Source organism: Aquarana catesbeiana, linkage group LG11 (genome assembly GCF_042186555.1).
Source record: "Aquarana catesbeiana isolate 2022-GZ linkage group LG11, ASM4218655v1, whole genome shotgun sequence".
NCBI classification, from domain to species: domain Eukaryota; kingdom Metazoa; phylum Chordata; class Amphibia; order Anura; family Ranidae; genus Aquarana; species Aquarana catesbeiana.
In genome coordinates, this window is record NC_133334.1 from 282,231,942 (window position 1) to 282,252,582 (window position 20,641).

A 20,641-nucleotide genomic window follows, 5' to 3' on the forward strand; every position below is an offset into this window, starting at 1 on the left:
ATCAATCAGCTGCTGCACCTGCAGGGCTCTAATGAGGAAAGTGGCAGGGTCTGCATCCCTTTAGACGTGATTTCAATTTGGGAGTATCCCACCAAAAAGGAAATTATTGTTGCAGGGGATGCCCAAAATCTGACTTGTACCTTAGTGCAGACTTCTGGGAAAATCAGTGAGCCAATCACACAAGCAGGAAATTACATTTCTGGGGGGCGGGGTTCTGTATACCATCTGTGTGCAGAGCGCCTCCAGGTGGCCATATTGCATTTTACAAAAAATTACAGATTGAAAAGGAAAGGGAATTTTTAATAACATTCAATTAAAAATGTGACTTGTGTAGCAATTGTGTATGATAAATTATTTTTATTTTATTAGTTATATTTTTTCCCATGAAAGTGGAGTTACCCTTTCATTTTTTTATACAGTGGGGGGAAAATACTGATTGGCTCCCCTGCAGATTGTGTAAGTTTTGCCCCCTTACATAGAAATGAAGGGTCTATAATTCTTATCATAGGTGTATTTTATATGATAGAGACAGAATATCAACCAAAAATCCAGAAAAAACACATGATACAAATGTTATAAATGGAGTAAAATAAGTATTTGACCCCCTTAGTAGTTGGTGGAGAAACCCTTGTTGGTGATCACAGAGGTCAGACGTTTCCTGTAAATGGATAAGTACGAAAGCTGCGCTTAGGACAGAGGTTTAGGTATGCAGCCCCCTAAAGGAGCTTCCCTAAGGATTCTCCACAGAGTACGTGAATTTAAATAAAATAGGGTATGGCGCTCCCTATGGGATTATATGGGATGGTGCATTGGGGGAGGGGGAGTTTATAAATATAGTCCCTAGCTTTCCTAAAGTAGGCTATACCAAGGGCACTATGAAGGTAATGTTCCCAAAGTGGTTTTACCCCCCACTCATACCCCTGTGTGTAGTACCGACAAAAATTAGTGAAAAAAATATAAATAAATAAAATACAAAAACGATCTACAAGGGTTAAATATTGCAAAATCAAACACCTTATATGTGAACACGCAATATAAAGCGGTGTATGCTAAACACCTACATCCATGATAGTTCTACACCGCCACAGATGATAGTGACCTCAATCATAAACATACAAGTGCCCAGGTGGTGCAAAATGTGCAAATTAGTAAATATTATTATAAATGGTGATCAATGTCCATTAAACAATAATTGGTGAAGGTACAAATCAATTAACGATTAGTGATTAGTCCATAGATGGGCCTCTTCAGAACCAGTGTTCAAACATTTGTTCTTTGCAAGAAAACCGTGACTGGAGTGCTCTCAAGTGGTTTTTGTGACTTTTGTGCTCCCCCTCAAGGGTCCCCACTCACCGAATCCAACAGCCCCCAAGGGGCAAACAGCATAGAGTATCTCAACCACGATCTCCTCACGATCTCCTCTCAGTGTGAGGCATCCAGGGTGACCTCCTTATCAGTGGTTAAAAGGTAATCCCAATGGCTCCCTCATAGAAAAAAGGAATAGAAGGCTCCCATGGTGTAGTAGGTAAAAAGTTTTTATTCATAAAACTCCACACAGATACTCAAAAAATATTTAAAATTAAATAAAGCTAAAATTCTGGGATGAAGAATCCAGCAATAGTGTATCATCACAGGGTACAGGTGTGTGCCTGCAAACGAAGCATTGCGGAAGTGACAGCGTACCGCTGGTTGGAGATGTTTGCACTCCACCTGCGTTCCAAGCAAAGTCCGTACCCGGAAGTGACGTAGCGTGCGTGGCGCCGTTGTACGCGTTTCGTCATTGACGTCTTCAGCGACGCTGAAGACGTCAATGACGAAACATGTACGAGACTGTAGGGGTGGGGTGTGACTGTAGGGATGGTGTGTGACTGTAGGGATGATGTGTGACTGTAGGGATTATGTGTGACTGTAGGGATGGTGTGTGACTGTAGGGATGATGTGTGACTGTAGGGATGATGTGTGACTGTAGGGATGATGTGACTGTAGGGATGGTGTGTGACTGTAGGGATGATGTGTGACTGTAGGGATGATGTGTGACTGTAGGGATGCTGTGTGACTGTAGGGATGATGTGACTGTAGGGATGGTGTGTGACTGTAGGGATGATGTGTGACTGTAGGGATGATGTGTGACTGTAGGGATGATGTGACTGTAGGGATGATGTGTGACTGTAGGGATGATGTTCTTAGGGTCATAGTCACCATTTTTCTTCCTCCAAACACTGCGAGTTGAGTTAATGCCAAAGAGCTGAATTTTGGTCTCCTCTGACCACAGAACTTTCTCCCAATCCTTCTCTGAATCATTTAGATGTTCATTGGCATGATTGTACATGTGTCTTCCTAGGGAGGGGGATCTTGTGGGTACTGCAGGATTTCAATCCATGGCGGCAGCATGCAGAAAGTGACTGAGATTAAACTCTGTGCAGTGTGACATCCCCCCCCCCCCCCGCCTTCCAGAGCTGAGAAAAATCCTTTGATCTTTTTATTTTTAGAAGGTTGTAGAGAAGAGAGAGCGGCAGATAAACAGGTACAACTTATGTAGGAGCATTTGTCTCAGCTCCTGTGTATTACCTAATGCCAGTCACTACACTGGGGATATGGAGGGTTAACAACCACTTTAAACCAATATTGTACATAAATCCCTGAGATACATACAGCTAATGAAGCCTACAGTACATGGGAAGGAGTTTGATATCTTTCTTTGCCCCTACATTCCTATAGGTCACCCAGAACAAACCACACCCCCCCCACCCCCACCCCCACCACATCCCCCCACCCCAACATTTTCCCTCCAAGTACACATGCTCTCCCCTCCACTCCAAATCCCCCAATTCCCTAATTTCCCATCCTAGCACAAATCTCCCACAATCATCCCTATTAGCACAAATACATTCCCCCTCCCACCCCCAGCAAAAAAAATACCCATCATAGCACATACAATTCCTTGAAAAAGTATTCATACCCCTTGACGTTACAACCAAAAACGTAAATGTATTTTATTGGGATTTTATGTGATAGACCAACACAAAGTGTCACATAATTGTGAAGTGGAAGGAAAATATATAAATGATACAAATAAATATGTGAAAAGTGTGGGGGGGGCATTTGTATTCAGCCCCCTTTACTCTGATACCCCTAACTAAAATCTAGGGGAACCAATTGCCTTCAGAAGTCACCTAATTAGTAAATAGAGTCCACCTGTGTGTCATTTAATCTCAGTATAAATACAGCTGTTCTGTGAAGCCCTCAGAGGATTGTTAGAGAACCTTAGTGAACAAACAGCATCATGAAGTCCAAGGAACACACCAGACAGGTCAGGGATAAAGTTGTGGAGAAGTATAAAGCAGGGTTAGGTTATAAAAATATCTCCCAAGCTTTGAACATCTCACGGAGCTCTGTTCAATCCATCATCGGAAAATGGAAAGAGTATGGCAGAACTGCAAACCTACCAAGACATGGCCGTCCACCTAAACTGACCGGCCGGGCAAGGAGAGCATTCATCAGAGAAGAGCCAAGAGGTCCATGGTAACTCTGGAGAAGCTGCAGAGATCCACAGCTCAGGTGGGAGAATCTGTCCACAGGACAACTATTAGTCGTGTTCTCCACAAATCTGCCCTTTATGGAAGAGTGACAAGAAGAAAGACATTGGTGAAAGAAAGTCATAAGAAGTCCTGTTTGTAGTTTGTGAGAAGCCATGTGGAGGACACAGAAAACATGTGGAAGAAGGTGATCTGGTCACATGAGACCAAAATTCAACTTTATGGCCTAAAAGTAAAACGCTATGTGTGGGGAAAACTAACACCGCACATCACCCTGAACACACCATCCCCACCGTGAAACATGGTGGTGGCAGCATCATGTGGTGGGGATGGTTTTCTTCAGCAGGGACAGGGAAGCTGGTCAGAGTTGATGGGAAGACTTGAGACTGGGGGGAGGTTCACCTTCCAGCAGGACAACGACCCGAAACATCCAGCCAGAGCTACAATGGAATGGTTTACATCAAAGCATATTCATGTGTTAGAATGGCCCAGTCACAGTCCAGACCTAAATCACATTGAGAATCTGTGGCAAGACTTGAAAATTGCTGTTCACAGACGCTCTCCATCCAATCTGACAGAACTTGAGATATTTTACAAAGAAGAATGGGCAGAAATGTCCTCTCTAGATGTGCAAAGCTGGTAGAGACATCCCCAAAAAGACTTGTAGAGAAAGGGGGTTCTACAAAGTATTGACTCCGGGGGGCGCCATACAAATGCCCCTCCCCCACACTTTTCACATATTTATTTGTATCATTTATCATTTTCCTTCCACTTCACAATTATGTGACACTTTGTGTTGGTCTATCACATAAAATCCCAATTAAATACATTTACGTTTTTGGTTGTAACAAAATGTGGAGAATTTCAAGGGGTATGAATACTTTTTAAAGGCACTGTATATCACCCCTTACAGCACAAATCCTCTTCCCCCATCCCCTCTCCCAACACAGTTCACCCTAAATCACCACTTCTAGCGCACACACACCCCCCTCAAATTTCCTCTCCAAGAACAATTCTTACTGCCCGCCTCAATTCCCCCTTCCAACACAAATCCCCTCCCCCCTAATCACCTCTTACTGTGCCCTCCCACCTCACATGAAACCACAGTGCCCAGGGCAGCCGCCCCTCCTGCCCCCCCCCCCCTCGTCCCCCGTCCCGGGCTCTGCTTCTGATGGAGACAACAAGGAGTCATTACAACAAACATTTGGCAGGTATGATGTACAGTTATCACCCTCAGGACCCCCCCCCTCATATAAGAAATGCCATGCGGCCACCCCTGGAGTGCATGTAGACAGGAAGTGGCTGCAATGAGGATGCAGTAAATCAGAAGTACTGGAGATGAAACAAAGGATACAAAAGGTGAAAACATTCATTATATATAAAAATGGCAATTATGTGTCGAAAATTGAAAGTTATTATAGTAATTTTCTGAATTATCATCTGAAAACATCTGATGGGTGACCCATGAAGCGTCACATTTGCGGGGGAGGGGGGCGCTATCTCACCGCACCGCATAAAACGGCTCAAATTGAAATGGGAGAAAAGAGGATTTCTCGGAAATGAGACGGAATTAATTATTTTCCGCTGGTTGGGGTTGCCCGGGACGCCGGCAGAGGAGATTTAACGCTCGCTGGATCTTTGCCTTAACTTGCAGAATATCAATTTATTTTTATATTTCTCCCTCTAAGTCTCTTTTACATGACAAAAATCTGCTGGAAGTGAATGTGAGGGGCGGCCGGAGCGCAGATTAGACGGCGCTTATCAAACGCTCTCAGAAGAGAAGACCCCCAAAAAATGGGAGAAATGTTTTCAGGTCAGTGTGCTGGGCCCCGACGGAAGCTGGAGGACTGACAAGCGCGGTCACAGACTGGCGGAATACGAGGCGGCATGTTAATTAACGCGCCGTGCGATGGACGGTATAATAGGCTCTGCAATATTCACCACCAGATTATAGCTGATAGGAAGCGGCAGAAGAATGGCGACACAACGGCACCGCGGTACATTTAACCACTTCCTGTCCGCCGTACCGTTATAAATGTCTTCAGATGGAAACGGTGAAATCTCCGTCATTGCAGCAAATAGACCCCAAATCTCTCCATAAAGAGGACCTGTCACAACCCATAATATACAATGGAGCTTGTTCATCCCTTGTAAGAGCAATAAAGTTGATAAAAAAAAAAAGTTAAAAAGTACAGTGCTAAAGAAAAAGTAAAAAAAATAAAAAAAGAGGAGGGGGTGGAGGAGACGGGCACAAAGACACTTTCCACCATTCCACTCCTACCCCCACTTTCCACCATTCCACTCCTTACCCCACTTTCCACCATTCCACCCCTTTCTCCACTTTCCACCATTCCACTCCTACCCCCACTTTCCACCATTCCACTCCTACCCCCACTTTCCACCATTCCACTCCTTACCCCACTTTCCTCCATTCCACTCCTTCCCCCATTTTCCACCATTCCACTCCTACCCCCACTTTCCACCATTCCACTCCTACCCCCACTTTCCACCATTCCACTCCTTACCCCACTTTCCTCCATTCCACTCCTTCCCCCATTTTCCACCATTCCACTCCTACCCCCACTTTCCACCATTCCACTCCTTACCCCACTTTCCACCATTCCACTCCTACCCCCACTTTCCACCATTCCACTCCTTACCCCACTTTCCACCATTCCACTCCTTTCCCAACTTTCCACTCCTACCCCCACTTTCCACCATTCCACTCCTTACCCCACTTTCCACCATTCCACTCCTACCCCCACTTTCCACCATTCCACTCCTACCCCCACTTTCCACCATTCCACTCCTACCCCCACTTTCCACCATTCCACTCCTACCCCTACTTTTCACCATTCCACTCCTACCCCCACTTTCCACCATTCCACTCCTACCCCCACTTTCCACCATTCCACTCCTTACCCCACTTTCCACCATTCCACTCCTTACCCCACTTTCCACCATTCCACTCCTACCTCCACTTTCCACCATTCAACTCCTACCCCCACTTTCCACCATTCCACTCCTACCCCCACTTTCCACCATTCCACTCCTTCCCCTCACTTTCCACCATTCCACTCCTTACCCCACTTTCCACCTTTCCACTCCTTTCCCCACTTTCCACCATTCCACTCCTACCCCCACTTTCCACCATTCCACTCCTTTCTCCACTTTCCACCATTCCACTCCTTCCCCCACTTTCCACCATTCCACTCCTTTCTCCACTTTCCACCATTCCACTCCTTCCCCCACTTTCCACCATTCCACTCCTTTCCCCACTTTCCACCATTCCACTCCTTCCCCCACTTTCCGCCATTCCACTCCTTTCTCCACTTTCCACCATTCCACTCCTTCCCCCACTTTCCACCATTCCACTCCTTCCCCCACTTTCCACCATTCCACTCCTTCCCCCACTTTCCACCATTCCACTCCTTTCTCCACTTTCCACCATTCCACTCCTTTCCCCACTTTCCACCATTCCACTCCTTCCCCCACTTTCCACCATTCCACTCCTTCCCCCACTTTCCACCATTCCACTCCTTACCCCACTTTCCACCATTCCACTCCTTTCCCCACTTTCCACCATTCCACTCCTTACCCCACTTTCCACCATTCCACTCCTACCCCCACTTTCCACCATTCCACTCCTTATCCCACTTTCCACCATTCCACTCCTTACCCCACTTTCCACCATTCCACTCCTACCTCCACTTTCCACCATTCAACTCCTACCCCCACTTTCCACCATTCCACTCCTACCCCCACTTTCCACCATTCCACTCCTTACCCCACTTTCCACCATTCCACTCCTTACCCCACTTTCCACCATTCCACTCCTTACCCCACTTTCCACCATTCCACTCCTTCCCCTCACTTTCCACCATTCCACTCCTTACCCCACTTTCCACCTTTCCACTCCTTTCCCCACTTTCCACCATTCCACTCCTACCCCCACTTTCCACCATTCCACTCCTTCCCCCACTTTCCACCATTCCACTCCTTTCTCCACTTTCCACCATTCCACTCCTTCCCCCACTTTCCACCATTCCACTCCTTTCTCCACTTTCCACCATTCCACTCCTTCCCCCACTTTCCACCATTCCACTCCTTCCCCCACTTTCCACCATTCCACTCCTAACCCCACTTTCCACCATTCCACTCCTTCCCCCACTTTCCACCATTCCACTCCTACCCCCACTTTCCACCATTCCACTCCTTACCCCACTTTCCACCATTCCACTCCTACCTCCACTTTCCACCATTCAACTCCTACCCCCACTTTCCACCATTCCACTCCTACCCCCACTTTCCACCATTCCACTCCTTACCCCACTTTCCACCATTCCACTCCTTACCCCACTTTCCACCATTCCACTCCTTACCCCACTTTCCACCATTCCACTCCTTCCCCTCACTTTCCACCATTCCACTCCTTACCCCACTTTCCACCTTTCCACTCCTTTCCCCACTTTCCACCATTCCACTCCTACCCCCACTTTCCACCATTCCACTCCTTCCCCCACTTTCCACCATTCCACTCCTTCCCCCACTTTCCACCATTCCACTCCTAACCCCACTTTCCACCATTCCACTCCTTCCCCCACTTTCCACCATTCCACTCCTTCCCCCACTTTCCACCATTCCACTCCTTTCTCCACTTTCCACCATTCCACTCCTTCCCCCACTTTCCACCATTCCACTCCTTTCTCCACTTTCCACCATTCCACTCCTTCCCCCACTTTCCACCATTCCACTCCTTCCCCCACTTTCCGCCATTCCACTCCTTTCCCCACTTTCCACCATTCCACTCCTTCCCCCACTTTCCGCCATTCCACTCCTTTCTCCACTTTCCACCATTCCACTCCTTCCCCCACTTTCCACCATTCCACTCCTTCCCCCACTTTCCACCATTCCACTCCTTTCCCCACTTTCCACCATTCCACTCCTTCCCCCACTTTCCACCATTCCACTCCTTCCCCCACTTTCCACCATTCCACTCCTTCCCCCACTTTCCACCATTCCACTCCTTACCCCACTTTCCACCATTCCACTCCTTTCCCCACTTTCCACCATTCCACTCCTTACCCCACTTTCCACCATTCCACTCCTTCCCCCACTTTCCACCATTCCACTCCTACCCCCACTTTCCACCATTCCACTCCTTCCCCCACTTTCCACCATTCCACTCCTACCCCCACTTTCCACCATTCCACTCCCAACCCCCCTTGGACACCCCTCGGCCCGTGGCTCCTGCTCAGGTGGCCCCGTGGATGGCCGGGCTCTGTAACCACATCGCTGTCTCTGCTGGTGACATTTTTACATTTTCCGAAAACTATCAACAAATGAATTCATGAGAAACCGACCAACAAATAGAATTTTTTTTTTTTAATCTAAATGGTTTCCCGGGATTGGAGGCGGGGTGGGGGGTGGGGAGCGGGGGTTGGGAATTATATTGTCGCACGCGGATAACAAATGAGTTGGGCCGCCTTTGAACTCTCTGCAATGGATGTAAAATAGTCATCAGCAATACTGTCAAAGCCAATTGCACTGAGAGAAATTAGGATTTCCGCTCCCCTTTCCCTCCCGGTAATGATATGCAGAATTCAGAGCCCAACGCTTGGCGGTAATTAGACCCAAACAATGCGGGAAGTAAAGATTTCTGATGTTCTCTAATTTATGCGTCCAATCAGTGCACAGCTCTCTGCCGCCACCTTCAGGATCCTATGGGAAAATGCGGGTGGATTTTGAATAGTCCTACAGCGCCACCCAGTGGTCTTCAAGGTAACTTTGTAGAGGGGGATACAGGGAGCTGCCATTGCTGACCGATTTCTGAACATGAACTGCCTTTCCTTCTGCTCTATTCACACTTGTGAGATTTGTCATGCGACTTTAGGCATCAACGTCGCATGACAAATCACATATCATTCTTTTCATGGGCTCCTGTTCAAATCACTGAGGTTTAAAGTCCCAGCGACTTTGAAAAGTTGTCTGCACTACTTTGGTGCGACTTTTGATGTCGACTTTGATCCATAGAATGTAAAAGTCGAATCAAAATCACACCAAAATTTGCATCAAAGTCTCGCCTCCAAAGTCGCACTGGAAGGCGTATAACTTCGGATAGTGTGATAGGAGCCGAGGCTACACTTGTATGACTCCAAAGTCTTGTGAATTTGGAGTGCGACTTTGCTGTGACTTTGTATCTTTGACCAATCATAATAGACAAGTGTCACATGTGTAATGTTCATGGAGTGCGGCTTTGATGCCACTTTGATGCGACTTTACACTCTCTGGCACTCAAGGAGCATCAAAGTCACATCACATGAACAGAACTCTCATACGCCATCAACCGCATCCTGCCTGGATGTGAGCCTTACAAATGATTGAAGGCAGAAGATCGAATGACAGCCGAGCGAATAGTATTTTCAATGGCCGCTCCTATAGATCCGTTCAGTAAGATTTTCTTTTATTACAAATATAAACAAATATCTTCTTACAAACAACAGATTATTGGACAGCTGGAAGTCATGTGATTTGTGTCACAATGATGTCATTGCAACTTTCCACTCCCATTGGCTAAAAATTTTATTTTCTGATTATACCGATCATTACAGTAAATAACCCCCAAATCCCGGGACTAGGACCCAAATACCGGGACTAGGACCCAAATACAGGGACTAGGACCCAAATACAGGGACTAGGACCCAAATACCAGGACTAGGACCCAAATACCGGGGCTAGGACCCAAATACCGGGACTAGGACCCAAATACCGGGGCTAGGACCCAAATACCGGGGCTAGGACCCAAATACCGGGACTAGGACCCAAATACCGGGGCTAGGACCCAAATACCGGGACTAGGACCCAAATACCAGGACTAGGACCCAAATACCGGGGCTAGGACCCAAATACAGGGACTAGGACCCAAATCCCGGGACTAGGACCCAAATACCGGGACTAGGACCCAAATACAGGGACTAGGACCCAAATACAGGGACTAGGACCCAAATCCCGGGACTAGGACCCAAATACCGGGACTAGGACCCAAATACAGGGACTAGGACCCAAATACAGGGACTAGGACCCAAATACCAGGACTAGGACCCAAATACCAGGACTAGGACCCAAATACCGGGGCTAGGACCCAAATACCGGGGCTAGGACCCAAATACCAAGGGCTAGGACCCAAATACTGGGACTAGGACCCAAATACCGGGGCTAGGACCCAAATACCGGGGCTAGGACCCAAATACAGGGACTAGGACCCAAATACCGGGGCTAGGACCTAAATACCGGGACTAGGACCCAAATACCGGGGCTAGGACCCAAATACCGGGACTAGGACCCAAATACCGGGGCTAGGACCCAAATACCGGGACTAGGACCCAAATACCGGGGCTAGGACCCAAATACAGGGACTAGGACCCAAATACCGGGGCTAGGACCCAAATACAGGGACTAGGACCCAAATACCGGGGCTAGGACCCAAATACCGGGACTAGGACCCAAATACCGGGACTAGGACCCAAATACCGGGACTAGGACCCAAATACCAGGACTAGGACCCAAATACCGGGGCTAGGACCCAAATACCGGGGCTAGGACCCAAATACCAAGGGCTAGGACCCAAATACTGGGACTAGGACCCAAATACCGGGGCTAGGACCCAAATACCGGGACTAGGATCCAAATGCCAGGACTAGGACCCAAATACCGGGGCTAGGACCTAAATACAGGGGCTAGGACCCGAATACAGGGACTAGGACACAAATACCAGGACTAGGACCCAAATACCGGGACTAGGACCCAAATACCGGGGCTAGGACCCAAATACCGGGGCTAGGACCCAAATACCAGGACTAGGACCCAAATACCGGGACTAGGACCCAAATACCGGGGCTAGGACCCAAATACCAGGACTAGGACCCAAATACCAGGACTAGGACCCAAATACCGGGACTAGGACCCAAATACCGGGACTAGGACCCAAATACCGGGGCTAGGACCCAAATACCAGGACTAGGACCCAAATACCGGGACTAGGACCCAAATACCGGGACTAGGACCCAAATACCGGGGCTAGGACCCAAATACCAGGGCTAGGACCCAAATACCGGGGCTAGGACCCAAATACCAGGGCTAGGACCCAAATACCGGGACTAGGATCCAAATGCCAGGACTAGGACCCAAATACCGGGGCTAGGACCCAAATACCAGGGCTAGGACCCAAATACCGGGGCTAGGACCCAAATACCGGGACTATCATCCAAATACCGGGGCTAGGACCCAAATACCAGGACTAGGACCCAAATACAGGGACTATGACAATACCTGAGTATAGAATATTCCATTTATACACAGCTCTGTGAGAGAATTATATGAGATCATTTAAAGCTGAACTCCAGGGAATTAGACAAAGTCTATTATAAGATGTTTTGTGAATCTGTCGATCATTGCAGCCCGTTGTTCACATTCTCTGCTTTCCAGTAACAATCGCCCATAGATAGAGAGATTTGCCCCGGGGACAATCTCCAGGGGACCCCATGGGAAGGCGGCACACGCTGTGTAATTGAGAGTCGGCCTCCTTCTATCTCATGAGTGATTTGGCTGAACGATTACATAAGACGCTCTCAGGCGACAGGGAATTGCAGCACAGCAACTGGCACAGGCGAGGGAGACGATCGATCGTGTGACGGCTCACCGAGGACTGGAATGTCTTCAGGGGGGGGTTTCCAGCCATGGGAAGCGGGTTCTCCGACAACTTTATATATGATGGTCCCGCCTCTTCTAATACAGACAGAGCAGTCAGCTGACGATTCGCCTCCGGCCCGTTCACAGCGAGCGATTCTCCTGCGTCTCGTTTTTGTTGCATCATTTTGTGGTGCATTTTTGGAACGGCGCCATTCAGTGCTCCAAAACATGCCAAAGAAGCTCATGTATCATATTCTGGCACCGAGCCAGGTCCATTTGGGGTGCGTTTTGCCCAGATTTTACCAGATTTTCATCCATTTTCTTGCACAATAATGGCAGCAAAATCGCACAGCGTTTGGAATGTGATTAAGAAATGATGGCACCGCTGTAGGTGGCACTCGACTGCAGTTAGATGGGAAGTTAAGAGCAGCTTGGTTCCCCTTTGGTTTCCTGGGTCACTAGCGAAGCTTTCTGATTGGATGCTGCTGCGCCATGTGACTCTGGCAGCCATCTTGGGTCAGGGAGAGCCTATTTAAGGCCCTGGCTCCCAGGCTCGGTGCTCATTTCCTGTGTGGGTAGTGTAGGGACAGGTCACCTGTCTGACAAGGACAGACATTAGGGGCAGAGAGAGGTTCCGGAGACCCCGTTGTTTGGGTTTGAACCGGCCAGGCCACAAGACAGATGCTGTCGACACAACTTCTGCTCTCTGCAATACGGACTCTTAAGTGTTCGCTGTCACTGCACCGCGCTGCACCCCCCACACGAGCTGTGTAAGTACCAGAGATTCTGCCTCATGCCGTCCCTGTATAGCAGAGATGAAGTGTGGGAGGAAGAATCAGTTTATGTGCTGGAAAGGAGCATGCTGATAGCAGGAGAGAGCAAAGTGACAGAGAGATGAGCTCATCACTTCTTCTTGTCCAGTCAGAGGATGGGGGCGGGTCCAGGAAGACTTGGGCTCAGGGGAAGTAGGTTGAATGATACTGGCCACCAGACTGAGGACATCTAGTGGCAAAAAAAAGTACTGCAAGGGAAAGCTCTAGAGTCCAGGGGTCTCAAACTGGCGGCCCTCCAGCTGTTACAAAACTACAAGTCCCATCATGCCTCTGGGTGTCATGCTTGTATCTGTCAGCCTTGCAATGCCTCATGGGACTTGTAGTTTAGCAACAGCTGGAGGGCCAGTGTGAGACCCCTGATCTGGACCTGCGCTGAATATTGCAACAAAAGTGGGTTTCCTGTTTTATCTTTTAATGGGCTGTTTATTGATATCTTGTTAGTTTTGGTGAGAGATCTGCTTTAGGAAAACATTGTTATCCTTATAAAGTAGTTAGTTCAATTCTCTATACAAGAAAATTATATATGTACACACATTGTTCCCACAGTCACTATGTTACCAAAAGTATTGGGACACCTGCCTTTACACACACACACGAACTTTAATGGCATCCCAGTCTTAGTCCGGAGGGTTCAATATTGAGTTGGCTCCCCTCCCCCTACACCATAATCCCCCCTCACACCCCACCATAATCCCCCCAGGCACTAATGCTAATGCACACAAGGCGATTAGGGTGTGCCCAGACACACCCGGCACACCCAGTGCGCACACCTATAGAATTCTGTATTCCTCCAATCACACACAGAATCAGACTTACTGAACATCGCTGTCCCTGGAATCGGTCACCAAGTACGTTGTGGCGAAGGAGCCGCTCCCCAGCCTCTGGTGAAGGTGATATCTCTTCATTATGATGGATCCCGCCGCAAATCCACTTTGGCACAATTCCGGAGTTGTGTCCAGAGTCCCCTCCAGAGTCCCCTCCAGAGTCCCCTCCAGAGTCCCCTCCATCTGTAACATAAGGGGGGTTCATATATAAATGGCTTCTTCTTGTTTACCATGAGAGAGATCTGAGGACTGACACTGCAGAACGCCTTTTGAAAATGCTAGTTGCCTGGCTGTTATGTTGTCCTCCTGGCTTTAGTACTTCCACCAACCCAGAGAAAAGTCCTTATCGGTCAGAGATACAAAGTATCAATAGGAGGTTCCACATGACAGGCAGGCAGAGCCGGGACAAGGTCATCCAGAGCCCCGGACGAGTGTGCCAAACTACGTGTCCCCCCCCCCCCAAAAAAAAAAAAAAATTAGCACTAATTTGCACACTTACCTCCTGAGGATAGATTGCCCCTCCTCCAGTATAAATCCTTCCCCTGCTGAAATTTCCCCCTCCCCCCAAAAAAAAATCTCCCCCACCTAGCACAAATCCCCCACCCCTCAAATTTCCCCTCCAAGTACACATTTCCCCCACTACAAATCCCCTGAAAAAAACTAAATTCCCCTCCCAGCACAATTCTTCTTCCTTCACCAAATCACCTCTTCTAACACATCCCCCAAATCCCCCCTCCTCACACAAATCCCCCCTCCTCACACAAATCCCCCTCCTCACACAAATCTCCCCCCTGACACAAATCCCCCTCCTCACACAAATCCCCCCCCAACACAAATCCCCCCTCCTCACACAAATCCCCCCTCCTCACACAAATCCCCCCCCAACACAAATCCCCCCTCCTCACACAAATCCCCCCCCCCAACACAAATCCCCCCCAACACAAATCCCCCCTCCTCACACAAATCCCCCCCCAACACAAATCCCCCCTCCTCACACAAATCCCCCCTCCTCACACAAATCCCCCCCCAACACAAATTCCCCCCTCCTCACACAAATCTCCCCCCTCCTCACACAAATCCCCCCCAACACAAATCCCCCCCAACACAAATCCCCCCCCAACACAAATCCCCCCTCCTCACACAAATCCCCCCCCAACACAAATCCCCCTCCTCACACAAATCCCCCCTCCACACACAAATCCCCCCTCCACACACAAATCCCCCCCCAACACAAATCCCCCTCCTCACACAAATCCCCCCTCCACACACAAATCCCCCCTCCACACACAAATCCCCCCTCCACACACAAATCCCCCCCAACACAAATCCCCCCCTCCTCACACAAATCCCCCCCAACACAAATCCCCCCTCCACACACAAATCCCCCCCCAACACAAATCCCCCCCTCCTCACACAAATCCCCCCCAACACAAATCCCCCTCCTCACACAAATCCCCCCAACACAAATCCCCCCCTCCTCACACAAATCCCCCCCAACACAAATCCCCCCTCCACACACAAATCCCCCCCAACACAAATCCCCCCCAACACAAATCCCCCTCCTCACACAAATCCCCCCCAACACAAATCCCCCCCAACACAAATCCCCCTCCTCACACAAATCCCCCCCAACACAAATCCCCCTCCTCACACAAATCCCCCCCAACACAAATCCCCCCTCCACACACAAATCCCCCCCCCCAACACAAATCCCCCCTCCTCACACAAATCCCCCCCAACACAAATCCCCCTCCTCACACAAATCCCCCCTCCTCACACAAATCCCCCCCAACACAAATCCCCCTCCTCACACAAATCCCCCCTCCAACACAAATCCCCCTCCTCACACAAATCCCCCCCAACACAAATCCCCCTCCTCTCACAAATCCCCCCTCCACACACAAATCCCCCCCCCAACACAAATCCCCCCTCCTCACACAAATCCCCCCCAACACAAATCCCCCTCCTCACACAAATCCCCCCTCCTCACACAAATCCCCCCCAACACAAATCCCCCTCCTCACACAAATCCCCCCTCCAACACAAATCCCCCTCCTCACACAAATCCCCCCAACACAAATCCCCCTCCTCACACAAATCCCCCCTCCTCACACAAATCCCCCCCCCAACACAAATCCCCCTCCTCACACAAATCCCCCCCAACACAAATCCCCCTCCTCACACAAATCCCCCCTCCTCACACAAATCCCCCCCCAACACAAATCCCCCCTCCTCACACAAATCCCCCCCAACACAAATCCCCCTCCTCACACAAATTCCCCCCCTCACACACAAATCCCCCCCCAACACAAATCCCTGGGGATCAGAGTGGAGTATTGGGGATCAGAGCGAAGTATTGGGGATCAGAGCAGAGTACTGGGGATCAGAGTGGAGTATTGGGGATCAGAGCAGAGTATTGGGGATCAGAGCGGAGTATTGGGGATCAGAGCGGAGTATTGGGGATCAGAGCAGAGTATTAGGGATCAGAGTGGAGTATTGGGGATCAGAGCAGAGTATTGGGGATCAGAGCGGAGTATTGGGGATCAGAGCGGAGTATTGGGGATCAGAGTGGAGTATTGGGGATCAGAGCAGAGTATTGGGGATCAGAGCAGAGTATTGGGGATCAGAGTGGAGTATTGGGGATCAGAGTGGAGTATTGGGGATCAGAGTGGAGTATTGGGGATCAGAGCAGAGTATTGGGGATCAGAGCGGAGTATTGGGAATCAGAGTGGAGTATTGGGGATCAGAGTGGAGTATTGGGGATCAGAGTGGAGTATTGGGGATCAGAGTGGAGTATTGGGGATCAGAGCAGAGTATTGGGGATCAGAGTGGAGTATTGGGGATCAGAGTGGAGTATTGGGGATCAGAGCAGAGTATTGGGGATCAGAGCGGAGTATTGGGGATCAGAGTGGAGTATTGGGGATCAGAGCAGAGTATTGGGGATCAGAGCAGAGTACTGGGGATCAGAGTGGAGTATTGGGGATCAGAGTGGAGTATTGGGGATCAGAGCAGAGTATTGGGGATCAGAGCGGAGTATTGGGGATCAGAGTGGAGTATTGGGGATCAGAGCAGAGTATTGGGGATCAGAGTGGAGTATTGGGGATCAGAGTGGAGTATTGGGGATCAGAGCAGAGTATTGGGGATCAGAGCGGAGTATTGGGGATCAGAGTGGAGTATTGGGGATCAGAGCAGAGTATTGGGGATCAGAGCGGAGTATTGGGGATCAGAGTGGAGTATTGGGGATCAGAGCAGAGTATTGGGGATCAGAGCGGAGTATTGGGGATCAGAGTGGAGTATTGGGGATCAGAGCAGAGTATTGGGGATCAGAGCGGAGTATTGGGGATCAGAGTGGAGTATTGGGGATCAGAGCAGAGTATTGGGGATCAGAGTGGAGTATTGGGGATCAGAGCGGAGTATTGGGGATCAGAGTGGAGTATTGGGGATCAGAGCAGAGTATTGGGGATCAGAGTGGAGTATTGGGGATCAGAGCAGAGTATTGGGGATCAGAGCTCCGGTCTCATGTTCTCATTCTCGGAGCACCTCGTCCACCTGCACCCCGTTCCTCCGCGTCGCTACATGGGGGGGGGGGGGGGGAGGCGACTGCAGGTTGGAGGTAATAATGGGGATAAATGATTGAGCTCCTCACATTCCAGCTGTGCTCGCTGTTCCCAGGTGATGAGGACATCGGATACATCTATACATCTGTCACACTGGGCGCCTCTTCTTATCAGGAATTGAACAAAACCGATTAAATCTGACTTCAGAATTTTTTTTTTATGTGAAGTCGACAATCTCTCCTCTACATGGGAGGTACGGCGAGTCTTTGACATGCTGCGTGCGCCTCATGCGCGTTTTACTTTGCACAATTTCATACAGTATCTGACAAAAGTAAGTACACCCCTCAGTGACATTTTTGTAAATCTTTTCTTCTATCTTTTCATGTGACAACACTGAAGAAATGACACTTGTCTACAATGTAAAGTAGTGAGTGTACAGCTTGTATAACAGTGTAAATTTACTGTCCCCTCAAAATAACTCAACACACAGCCATTAATGTCTAAACCGCTGGCAACAAAAGTCAGTACACCCCTAAGTGAAAATCTCCCATTGGGCCCAATTAGCCATTTTCCCTCCCCGGTGTCATGTGACTCGTTAGTGTTACAAGGTCTCAGGTGTGAATGGGGAGCAGGTGTGTATAATTTGGTGTTATCGCTCTCACTCTCTCATACTGGTCACTGGAAGTACAACATGGCACCTCATGGCAAAGAACTCTCTGAGGATCTGAAAAAAAGAATTGTTGCTCTACATAAAGATGGCCTAGGCCAGTGATGGTGAACCTTGGCACCCCAGATGTTTTGGAACTAAATTTCCAACGATGCTCAACTACACTTCAGAGTGCATGAGCATCATGGGAAATGTAGTTCCAAAACATCTGGGGTGCCAAGGTTCTCCATCACTGGCCTAGGCTATAAGAAGATTGCCAAGACCCTGAAACTGATCTGCAGCACGGTGGCCAAGACCATACAGCGGTATAACAGGACAGGTTCCACTCAGAACAGGCCTCGCGACAAGTTTGAGCCAACATCCGAAGGAAAAAAAAACGATGGATTTTGTTGTGGGAATGTGCGATCGTGTGTACGGGGCATAAGAAGAGCTGCGCGTTCTTCAAGCTATGACAAGTTAGATATTATACAAAATTTAAAGATGAACGGCGCGCTCCTACAAATCACTCTAATTAAACATAAACCATCAAAAATTCCAATATAAAGTGCTGGGCTACAATCAAATAAAACCCCAAAAAGTGATTCTGTGATGAAAATTCCCAAAAATCATAAAAACTGAGGCAGCAGACTTTGTGACAATGAATATTTGTGTCATTTTTTAAACGTTTTGGCCCCAGCTGTACAATCGGGTAACCTGAGCATACATGTTTATTTCTCATTGTTTTCAATAATACACCAGAGTGTCATTTCCTTATATTATTATTTCAGGTACTTATATAGCGCCGTCAATTTACACTTTACATATACATTGCACATTCACATCGGTCCCCGTCCTCAAGGAGCTTACAATCTAATGTCCCCAACTCACATTCATAAATTGGGGCCAATTTTAGACAGAAGCCAATAAACCTCCCAGCATGTCTTTGTAGTGTGGGAGGAAACCGGAGAACCCGGAGGAAACCAACGCAGGCACAGGGAGAACATGCAAACTCCATGCAGATAGTGCTGTGATTGGGATTTGAACCAGTGACCCTTATTACCGCTAGACGAAAGTGCTACCCACTACACCACTGTGCCACCCACTACACCACTGTGCCGCCCACTACACCACTGTGCCACCCACTACACCACTGTGCCGCCCACTACACCACTGTGCCACCCACTACACCACTGTGCCACCCACTACATCACTGTGCCGCCCGCTACACCACTGTGCCGCCCACTACATCACTGTGCCGCCCACTACACCACTGTGCCACCCACTACACCACTGTGCCGCCCACTACACCACTGTGCCACCCACTACACCACTGTGCCACCCACTACATCACTGTGCCGCCCGCTACACCACTGTGCCACCCACTACATCACTGTGCCGCCCGCTACACCACTGTGCCGCCCACTACACCACTGTGCCACCCACTAAACCACTGTGCCACCCACTAAACCACTGTGCCACCCACTACACCACTGTGCCGCCCCTTTTATTGTGCATCCATTGCCATGCGTCTTATAATAATCACCATGGAAGTAAGAGCGATATAGAAGAAGAGCGAGGAAATTCTGCCTTACCTTTATTTATATTTGCAGAGCGTCAGAGGTCACCGCAATCAGCCGCTCAGGTGAGAAGGATCTACTACTGACAGGTGAAGGAGAGACCATTCGTATCCTCGGAAAGGGGGGGATTTTCATAATTTTCAGGCTCTGACTGAATATCCTACATTGATCTTCTTGTAATAAAATAATCCGGAGACTCGGTTAATCAAATCTGACAGTTCTGTGAAGTGGGAGGAGTCTGTGTATTTTCTTTTTTGTGAGTGAAGTATAACCCCCCCCCTCCATTAGAAGATTTGGTCTGTCCCAGGTGAGCTCACAGTTGCTTCGGTTACTTAAAGTGTAAGGTGTCACTGACAGGTGAGCGATGGAGCGACATGGCTGATATCTCGTGATGCTGAGAGATTTGGGGCTTATTCACACCGATGTGTCTTCCTCCAAAGTATCTTCTATTAACCACTTAAGGACCGGGCCAATTTTCCAAACTTCTACTTCTTCTTTTACAAGTTCAAATCATTTTTTTTTGCTAGAAAATGACTTTGAACCTCCAAACTTACATATATATTTTTTTTTCAGATACCCCAAAGAATAAAATGCAAAACTTTATGTCACACCGTATTTGCGCAGCGGTCTTATAAACGCAATTTCTTTTGGGAAAAAAATACACTTTTTTTTTAATTAAAAAATAAAAAAACAGTGAAGTAAAGTTAGCCCAATTTTTTTTTTAAATTGTGAAAGATAATGTTAAGCCGAGTAAACTGATACCCAACATGTCACGCTTCAAAATTTGCACCCCGCTCGTGGAACGGCGACAAACTTTGACCCTTAAAAATCTCCATAGGCGAAGTTTAAAAATTTCCACAGGTCACCAGTTTTGAGTTACAGAGGAGATCTTTTGCTAGAATTATTGCTCTCGCTCTAATGATCGCGGCGATACCTCACATGTGTGGTTTGAACACCGTTTACATATGCGGGCGTGACTT

The 20,641-nt window shown here is 48.5% G+C and overlaps 1 protein-coding gene across 1 annotated transcript in view; it reads right to left on the minus strand.

Annotated features, from left to right (window-relative positions):
• Nucleotides 1–19,757, minus strand: part of LOC141112851 (serine/threonine-protein kinase Nek11-like) — a 274,187-nt gene extending 254,430 nt beyond the window's left edge. Inside the window, exons 1-2 of the mRNA XM_073605945.1 lie at nt 19,677–19,757; nt 13,874–14,064 (exon numbers count right to left, since the gene is read on the minus strand). Coding sequence (XP_073462046.1) covers nt 13,874–14,064 — 191 coding nt within the window. The 5' untranslated portion in view covers nt 19,677–19,757. The remainder of the gene's footprint in view (nt 1–13,873; nt 14,065–19,676) is intronic.
• Nucleotides 19,758–20,641: the final 884 nt, after the last annotated feature.